The following is a 10,058-nucleotide window of genomic DNA, read 5'->3' on the forward strand; positions in this document are numbered from 1 at the left end:
CTATAATTAATGTTTCGCTCTACATGGCAGAGTCTTGTTCTAATTTATATTCATTAGTGCTGTAAACATTTTTAAAAAAATCGAACGCGTTCAACGTTCATTGACAAAAATCGAACGCGTTCACGTTCAAATTCAAAAAAAGGAACGCGTTCAAGTTCATGAACGCGTTCATACGTTCAAAATTTTATGATAAATTTTTTTTTAAATTTAATTTGATATAAATAAATGCCTTATATTTTTCAACACAATATATTAGCCATGATAAAAAATAATAGTTTTATTTTGATAATATAATTATAAATACAATATAATAGAGCGATAAAAAAATAAATTTATAAAAAAATTTTCTTATTAATTTTTAATAATAATTGCTTTTCAAAATTTTCATCTGATAGGCATGAACGCTTGTCAGTTAATACAGCGTTAGCTATACTAAAAACTCGCTCAACAGGGGCAGATGAAGGGATTGCGGTGTTATACTTGATAAATAATTCTTTTAAAAGGGAGAATTTAGTAAAAACATTTAATGTTTTATCCATTGTTTCAAAAAATTGAGATATGTTATCATCCTCCAATCTGCCCTCTTCTTCCTCGTCAAAAAAAAAGGATATCTCGGAATTGATTTTAAAACAGTGAAATATTTTTGATATTTGGGCCATGGTAATTCTAATTCATCTAATATTGAATTTTGATTTTCAGAATCTGATGATGAAATATTTATATCCATGCAAATGCTAATCTATTAAATTAAAATATAAAATATTCAAATTAATAAACTTTAATCTTATCTTCTCTAGCAGTAGCACTATGGTACGTTAATTGCAATATGAAAGAGGAAAAAGTAAAAACAGCTGATTAAAAAATATAAGACTTTTTTGTTAAAAAATTGGATTAAATATTAATTTTTCAAATAAATAAAAATATAAGACTTTTTTGTTAAAAAATGCGGATTAATATTAATTTTTCAAATAAATAAAAATAAAAAGTGTTTTTAAAATTGAACGAACGTAAAATTGAACGCGTTCATCAAAGAAAAGGAACGCGTTCACGTACAAAGTTCGTCAAAAAAAAAGGAACGCCGTTCATCACCTTTTTTCAAAATTCATTTTGAACGCGTTCGTTTACAACACTAATATTCATTCTTATTATTTTCTTTAACATTTTTTATCAATCTTAGGTTATGATTTACTCCTACCAATCTTCTGGTTATCGAGATCTTCAATTGAATTTCTTAGACACTTCTCTTAATATTCAAGGTGAACAAAGTCCATTCCAACAACTTAAGCCAAAAATCTGATTGTTTTTTATGAAAGTTATTGGTTTCCATATATTTTGGCTATTAAATATACCGCCGCTTTTACTTTTGAAATTTATGATATCACTTAAAATATTTTAAAGATCATCACTTTATAAAACGACTAATTTTTGTATTATGGCTTCATCAAACTCAAGTAAGATTCTCCCCTTATATTTGGGATCCAATAAATAATCAGCAGTGCAGTGTGGGCACACGTATTTGGATTGTTTTCTTTTTCAAACGTATCTTTAATATTTTTTTTAGGTTGGTAAATTATAATATCATGATTACGTGTTTTCTAAATTTAGCATCTCGTTTTTTACGTGAGCCAAGGTCAATATGATAGCTAAATGTTTATGAATATTTTAAAATGTTACATAAATATATTATTGGTAATTTCTCTCGGACAAATATCAAACTTTTTCAACAGCTGCTTTCAGAGCTTTTATGCATATATGTATTTGCTCATTACATTTTATTAATGTTGCCCATCTTATTTGGATATTTGTACATAATGTAATTTAATGCAATTAGTAATTTTCTTAAACCATGCTTAAGTAAAATTATAATATTTATTTATATCTTTAGATTCAATCAAATTAATAATGAGAAAAATTCTTTTTTTTTATTTCAGATTGAAATTTTAATATTTTAATATTTTATTATGAAAATTTTATATTTTTATATAGAATTATAATTAAATCGATGCCTTGATGATATAAATATATTTTTAAATAATTTGTAAATAAATTAGATTGATAAATATGCTTTAAATACATATTAGTTAATTAAATCAATATAGTTATTCACCAATAACATTTTAGAGTATTTGACCGTATTTGGCCAGGTCAAATACTCCTTCTTTGCCAACCCTGATACAATATATCCCTATAAAGAAAAATTTTAAATAAAAATTAGTAAAAGTTAATAACTTTAAAATAAAGATTATAATTCGAAATTTTTAAAGAAAACCATTTTTATAAAAAAAAAAGTGAAACAGAATTTTCTTTTATAAAAATCAAATATAATAAAGGTCTTACAATAAATGGACCTAAAAACCTGTAATAAAATTATGGGGGAAATACTCACCTAATAGTGCCCCCCCCCATCTCTCTAAGCAAAATGTTGGTTAGGCTATGCCACCTATTTACTTAAGAACTAAATCTTTCATTATATTCTATTTTTATTTATGCAATTTATTCTTTGCTGGTTAAATTCTTATTTGATTTTTTATATTTAGGGATCGGATCCAAACCCTAACGAAGGTTCAGACAATAATAAATGTTCAGATTCGGTTCGTAGAAAATTATAATATTGGTTCGGTTTAAACCTAGCTTATTAAAATTATGTAAAGAAAAGAATTATTTTTTTAATTTTATCGCTATTCTCTAAAAAATAGTATTGAGCCGTATACATATAAAATATTATCAATTTTCTCTTCTATCAAGTTATATCTATAAATTGGAAGAATAAATTTTATGACTAAGAATACTTCTATCAACTTGGGTAGCTTGCACCGTCAAAGCAATATAGAAAAATATTTAATATAATTACTTAATCATTTTTAAAAGAGTTAAAATAGAAAAAGATTCAAATCGGTTCACAGGCATTTTTAGTGGTTCAGGTTCGGGAGACAAATCTTTTAATGGTTAAGTTTTCCCAATATCATATTAGGAAATTTAAAAAAAAAAACTCAATTAAGATATAAGTATTATATTCACGAGCACCTATTAATTGTATTAATAATGTTGGTTTTTCTCATCATCAATATATGTTTTTTTTAGTTATTAAAGCACATAATTCTTTAATTTGACATTATTATAGATTACGGAGATCATAGGCATGTCCAAACTCAAAAATAATAAGAGGTTTACGCATTTTAACTTTACCTGTCTTATTATATTGTTAAATTGTGTAAACCTTTTATTGATATTTTTAAGTTTGGACGCACCATACAATATATAGACGTATATGCAGAATTGTAAAGGAGCGGCGCTATATTTTTTTAAAAACACCTGAATCGCCCCTCCTTTTTAAAAATGAGGAGCGGGAGCTAGCTCCTTTTTAGCCTGGAGTGGAGGAGCGCCGCTCCACCGCTCCTATAAATTTAGGGTATAAATTAAATTATTTTTTAAATATTAATAATCTTTGTTAATTAAAATTCGATAAAAATGAAATTTTATTTTGTTTAAATTTATCCATTATTAAATGTTGAGCCGAGTTTTATATTGGTTTTTCTTCTAATCATTTTAAATATTAAACATCAAATTTTTCATTTTTATAATGAAAATTTTTTGGAAAATCTTGTAAGTCATATTAATATTCATTTGATAGATATTAAAATAGTTTTCGATATTATGGATTTAGAGATCACAGAAGAAGAAATCATGCAAAAAATATTTTAAACTTCTAAAAGATGTTGATCCAAATGATCAAACAAATTTAAAGGCAAAATGCCTTTTGTGTTTAAGTAAAAGTATTTCATTTTCAAAAGTGAGCAGCTCCAATCTAAAAAAGCATCTACAAGAAAAAAATCTTTCTTTTAAATACGAAATGATAACTATATTTTTTTAATTTTAGAATAATTTTTTTTTAAATGGTTAAAATTATTTTTGGGAAATTCATTATAGTTGAGCTTGAGTTATATATGATGCATTTTTAAATATATTAAAATTTTTATTCTAATTTTCTCATTACTTGTTCAACCTTCTTTTTTATACATGAATTAAAAAATATCTTTATAAAATACAATACCCCGCTTCCCTCTAGTGCTCCTGTGGAGCGCTTATTTAGTATTGCAAAACAGGTCTTAGGGGAGAGGCGTGGATGTTTGTTAGATTCTAATTAAGAAAATTTATTACCTTTAAAGGCTAATAAATAAATATTTTGATAGATCATTTAATATAAATAAAACTTTTTGAAAAAAAATATGATTTTGTTTCGTGTACCTTCTAAAAAAATGAAAATCAAAGGAACGGTTATGGAGTGGCACTCCATTACTTGGAGCGGGATCTAGCTTCTTTTAAGGGAGCGAGAGCTAGCTTCTTTTGATAAGGTAGGAGCGGGAGCGGGAGCGGGAGCGGGAGCGGGAGCGGGAGCAAGAGCGGGAGCTAGCTACTTTCAAAAAGGAGCGTTAACAACTCTGCGTATATGTAATCATCTAACAACGCTACTCACAATAGATTTATATCTTAGAGATTTTAATTTTTCCGCGTTTCTCTGTTTCGATTTTGTCCTTAACGTTTTAATTTTATTAGTCTTATCATATATCTACTATTACAAATGAATTTCAGATAGAAATCTGACAATGTTTATAGTAATGTTATTTCCTAAATACTATTTTGTATTTTTGCGACCTATAATGCTAAGCCAAGTTGTATCATCATTTCATTTCTTCTAAGCAATTTAATAAGAGTCGAAATTAAAATTTTACAACTATTGAGAATATAAATGAAAAGATTTGTAAAAAAAATATATTTTTAAAAGAAATACCCCCAATTTTTAACTATATCGCGATTTGAAACCTCTCATCATACAAACAGATTAAAATTCTATATTTATTTATCGGTCATCACAATAAAAATAAAATATTTTAAATAAGTTACATTAAATTGCCCTGGGTTTAATGGTCATTTATTTTGAAAAAATATATATTAGTATAGTGATTTAATAATATTCACGGTAATTGAATATTTTCTTATTATAGTATAGAGATATAATTTTGGTGTTACCATAAACCGAAATAAAATTATTTTTGTCATATTATTGAAATTACAGACTACTGGTACTGGCTCGTCTAAAGGTATTGTGTTAGTTTAAATATTTGATAAAATAAATTTTCAATAAGTATCTATAAATTTTATAAAGATATTTATGAGCACTATATTTCAAAAATAGTTTCCAAAAAATTTCTTTTAAAATTTTTATTTCTTTTTTTATTTATTTCGGAAAAGGAATGCGAGGAGCCAGATTTTTTTTTCGTACCCTAAGACGCAACACATTCAGAAAGGTCATATTTTTATGTTTGTTATTCTTTATCTTTTATTCTTGGCACTCTTACAGTTATAATTCAGGGATTTTCTGGAAACTTTGGAGTGGCAAAAATATTGTGCTACCATTTTCCGTTCCTAATACTTCTCATATTACTGATACTTTAATAAATTTTAACCCAGATTTAATCAAATATGGTAAGATTTCTTCTATTTCATATGATTTAAATATGCCTCGTTGTAAAATTTTAAGATTAAACACGTCCATAGATGTTATAACCCCTTATCTAGAGCTCAAATATTTGAGTTATTCGAAATTAGATTGCACACAAGATGTAAGAATACCTTTGACCTTTATAGAGTCTGCAACTCTCAGTGCTATAAATCGTATTGACATTTCGGAACAAGATTCGAATTTCAAAATTATATTGGATACTAAAGTACTAGACGCCTATTATGGAGGTTCAAAAAATTTAGGAAGTTGTTATTACTTTCATGTACTTAGAGATAACAAATCAAACCTTCCTGATGATAACAACATTCTCGGGGAACCTGTTCATTTTAATACCTCCACCTTAGTTTACATGTCCAACTTAACCTCTTATCAGATCTCGTTTACTAATATTAACCAGCAAAGCTTTGATGTCTACCTCAGTGTGACATGTCATGATAAAAACAACTCCGTCATTTATCAAAATGCCCACATAGTTCCTGCGCCAGTTGTAGTAGCCCATTATATAAAGACACAAATAAAGCGTAATTTATTAAATGAAGCCAAATTAAGCAATAATAGGATGAACATACTACTAATGGGTGTGGATTCAACATCAAGGGGAAATTTTGAGAGGTACTTCGGTAAAACTTATGGACTTCTTAGTTCTCTCAGAAAAAGCGTTTACTCCTATAAGGGTTATTTTAAGGTAGGCGATAATACGTACCCCAATTTAACCCCTTTACTCACTGGAAAATGGGTTTGGGAAAAGTTTCCACATGGACCCATGAAATATTTTGACAATTTAAGCTTGATTTGGCGTGAATACGAAAAAAGAGGGTATGCCAGCATTTATTTCGAGGACGAACCTATATATGCAACCTACAACTACCAAAAAAATGGTTTTCTGGCCGTTCCTTCAAACTTTTACTTTCGACCATTCTCCCTAGAATGGATGAGATTCATGAACCTCACAAAACGTTACAATCATTGTTCTTTGTATGGCAAGAGTGAAATTGACATGCTGCTAGATTATTCTGAATCTCTTATTAAATCAATGGAAATTCTTGGTCAGCCTTATTTCAATCTAAACTTTATCACGAAATTTACTCACAATAATCTTCCAGGAGCGGCTGTGATGGATCAATTTATTTCCCTTTACTTTAAGAGGTTATTGGAAAAGAAGCTCTTGAAAAACACGTTTATAATAGTTTTTAGCGATCATGGGTTAAGGTTCGGAAAATATAGAGAGACTTCTAATGGTTAGACTCTACCATCTGTATTTGTTTATGGATAATTTGATTCTTATATCTTTATAATTAAATCTAGAATCGTTACTCAATGATAAGATCTTTTTGCAATTTTTTCCCCAGTATTGCATGCACTATATTGGAATAATTTTTTTTTGCCCTAATCACATTTTTTCTTCTTTCTATACTATTGATAATCTCATTGCTTTTTTTAAAAAAAAATCTGAATTTCCTAGAAGATGAATAGTATGTGTAATAAAGTGCACATTATGTAATTAAGGGATGCAAATTTCAATTTTTATAATCTTTATTAACTATAAATATATCTAACTTTATTTAAACACAATAAATATTAAACGTTTAAATATTTTAATTTTGATGAAAATCTATAAGATAATTATTTTGGTGTGTAAATATACTCCAACAAGCGACATTCGTTGCAAATAGTCATCTTGGCATTTTACATCTTCCTTTCTTATCGTTATATTGAGTTAATTAGCCGTTATGTTTTTTCTAACCTCCTTTTATTATAAATTTTAATGACATTTGGACAATTTATCATGATTTTATCCTTTTCTTCTATCATATCTTTCACAATCTATTAAAGAAGCGCATCTATAAAAAAATGCTTATTAAGGTCACAGCACAAGGCCACTTCCCTGAATTAAGCTCTACTTCGTTTATTATTGTTTTTTTTAAAAAAAAATCCTCGCCACTTTTTCAACTTATCTGTTGGGAAGTTGATAATTGTAAATCATTGCTTGACGGTGGTAGCGCAAATCATTCCTCTCTGTTATCAAAAAATAATCCAAATTGATTTGTTACTAGTGTTGTTAAACGGCTTGATTTGAATCTATTTTAAAAAACGACTAATTCAATAATTTATTCAGAATAATATTACGCAAGCCTAATGATTTTACTCATAGACGACACAAAGGTTTGGGCATATATTAGCGAAATCTCGAGGTTTAGTCTATATTTTTCCGGCTATTAAAATGAGCTGTCACTTAAATTAGAATTTTCGCTATCTTTAGATCTGACTGCCCACATTATAAGAATATAAAATTATTAGAAATTTTTAATTGAATATTGGGTCTTTAAACCCACATATATTATGTGATATTGGCTTTAACTATGTGTCCTTCGGAGTTTGGGGTTTTTCTCTTTCTTTTACCTACCACTTCTATACTTTTAACCTTATTTCCTATTAGGCCTTCTCGTCGTAATTTCATACAAGTCTATTCACCATGATCTTTATTTTAAAGGGTACTACCTTTAAACTATCTAGTATATTTGTATTTCCTATCTTATCATTTTTGATATCCTTGCTATCAAAAACCGCACTCTCATGTCTGTAAACTTCACTCGTCTGATTGATTGCTCGACCATCTTCCAAACTATATAGGATACTTAGTTTCCCTTTATATTTTCCTTTTACACTTTAATTTGCGAAGATTCTATAAATTTGTCTACCTTAGCTTCCTTGATTCATTTTATTTTTTTTTATTTCTCTTTCGATTGCGTCATTATTTTATAAAGTGCCCAAATATTTACAGATATCAATTGCCGATATCTGACATCTATTTATGTCGATGATATACTCAGTTTATCCTTGTTAACCTTTAACCCATGCTTTTCCTTTTATTTATCTAATTTTAATGTTTTAATTTGTCAAATATCTTTATATTTTGATGGCAGTAATTTGGAAATTTTTTTTAATACAAATAGCCATTTTTAAAAATAGGTTGTAATAAAAAGCCAAATTAAAAATATATAATAGATCACGTGGCTTAAATTAACATCTGAATCAAAAATATAGATCGTTGCTTCAATTAGATACCATGCAATTGATCCAAAATTTATTTATAAGATATTTATTATATAATTTGTCGAACGCGGAATGAGATATGCAATACAGGGTTTAAGAGTCACTTTACAAAGAACTACTCTTAAAATTTTAATAATTTTGAAAAGAGTTATTTTTTTATAAAAGTTTGCAATGAGCTTTAAAGTAGACTTATTTACTTTAAAATTTTTAAATATTTAGGAAGATTGAATTTTATTACTGTAAAGGGCAAAATTGGATTTCGATATTAAAAACAGATTTTCTTGTTTTTAATTTTAATGTTTAGCATTAATTTTAAGATATAGTGCAAAAATAAAAAATAAAGAAATTTTATGTTTACTTTAACAATAAAACCAAGGAATATTGGAAGATCGCATGCCGTTCCTGTTAATCATTCCTCCGGACAACTTTTTTAACGATTATGGCATCGAAGAATCTATTTTTTCGATGAATACCAAACGAGTGGTAACCGCTTTTGATATACACGAAACATTGCTCCATTTGCTGGATCTTCACCTGATTATCAAAGAAAAAACCCCCCTTAAACTTAAAAACACGATTGGGAATCAAAGCTTAAAGAATAGCGGTAAGAAGGGACTAAGCCTCTTAAGAATGGTCCCTTATGATAGGGATTGTGATTCGGCCCACGTGCCTAGTTATTATTGCCCATGCAATTGGCTAGCACCTATTACTTCAACCTCCTATTTAAATTATCCAAAACATTTGACGGGCAATATTAGCGGAAAATTTCAGAAAATTCTGAACCTTGGAGCTGACTTAATAGTTTCAAAGATCAAGAACGATATACTCCTGCCCTATAAAAATGAATGCATTTTTGAGGAATTTAGATTGAGCACAATAAAGAAAGTTATATTGATATCGAAGGCGAATAAAACAAATTTAGAAGAGTTGCAAGGTTATAATGCTAACGAGATAAGAAATTACTTGAACAAACTGAGCAAAGGGGTCAATAAAGGATTAAATTCCTACATATCCAAAGTGATAAAAACCTTTAAAAGTGTCATAATAATATTAATAACTAAACCCTTCCAAGGAATATTCGAGGCTACATTAGATTTTGATATGTATAATATTTCAAATATATTCAGCCGTGTAGCAGACATTTCTCGCTTGGATGGGTACTGGGATCAATCTTACTGCGTAAACGGGTCAGAAATTAAAAAGTATTGTTATTGTAGAAAATATCATAATTAAAGCAACATGGATTAAATTTCCTAATATTCTTAATACTATATGTTAGTGTTTATAAATGTGATAACAGTTAGATTTTAACATTATGCGAGGATTAATTATTTTAAATTAGTTGAATTATATAAACTACTCTTTGATATTATATACAATTTAAAAGGTTGGCAGCAATCGAGAGATAAATATTTTTCTATGTAATTATATGTTATGAGAATATCAGGAATTAGTTGTATCTATATTTTATGATGGTAAATGA

The 10,058-nt window shown here is 27.7% G+C and overlaps 1 protein-coding gene across 1 annotated transcript; it reads left to right on the forward strand.

The window, feature by feature from the left end:
* The first annotated feature begins 5,516 nt into the window (after window positions 1–5,516).
* On the forward strand, window positions 5,517–9,808 carry LOC135926746 (uncharacterized). Its single transcript, XM_065462676.1, has 2 exons — window positions 5,517–6,759; window positions 8,952–9,808. Exons 1-2 carry the CDS (start codon window positions 5,517–5,519, stop codon window positions 9,806–9,808), a joined length of 2,100 nt encoding a protein of 699 aa, XP_065318748.1.
* The last annotated feature ends 250 nt before the right edge of the window (window positions 9,809–10,058 follow it).

This window comes from Gordionus sp. m RMFG-2023, chromosome 3 (genome assembly GCF_954871325.1).
Source record: "Gordionus sp. m RMFG-2023 chromosome 3, tfGorSpeb1-WG-v2, whole genome shotgun sequence".
NCBI classification, from domain to species: domain Eukaryota; kingdom Metazoa; phylum Nematomorpha; class Gordioida; order Chordodea; family Parachordodidae; genus Gordionus; species Gordionus sp. m RMFG-2023.

Coding starts and splice junctions, on each gene's coding strand:
- LOC135926746 (XM_065462676.1), top strand. CDS start 5,517: ATGCCTCGTTGTAAAATTTTAAGATTAAACACGTCCATAGATGTTATA. Junction 6,760..8,951: donor ATATAGAGAGACTTCTAATG/GTTAGACTCTAC, acceptor AATAAAACCAAG/GAATATTGGAAGATCGCATG.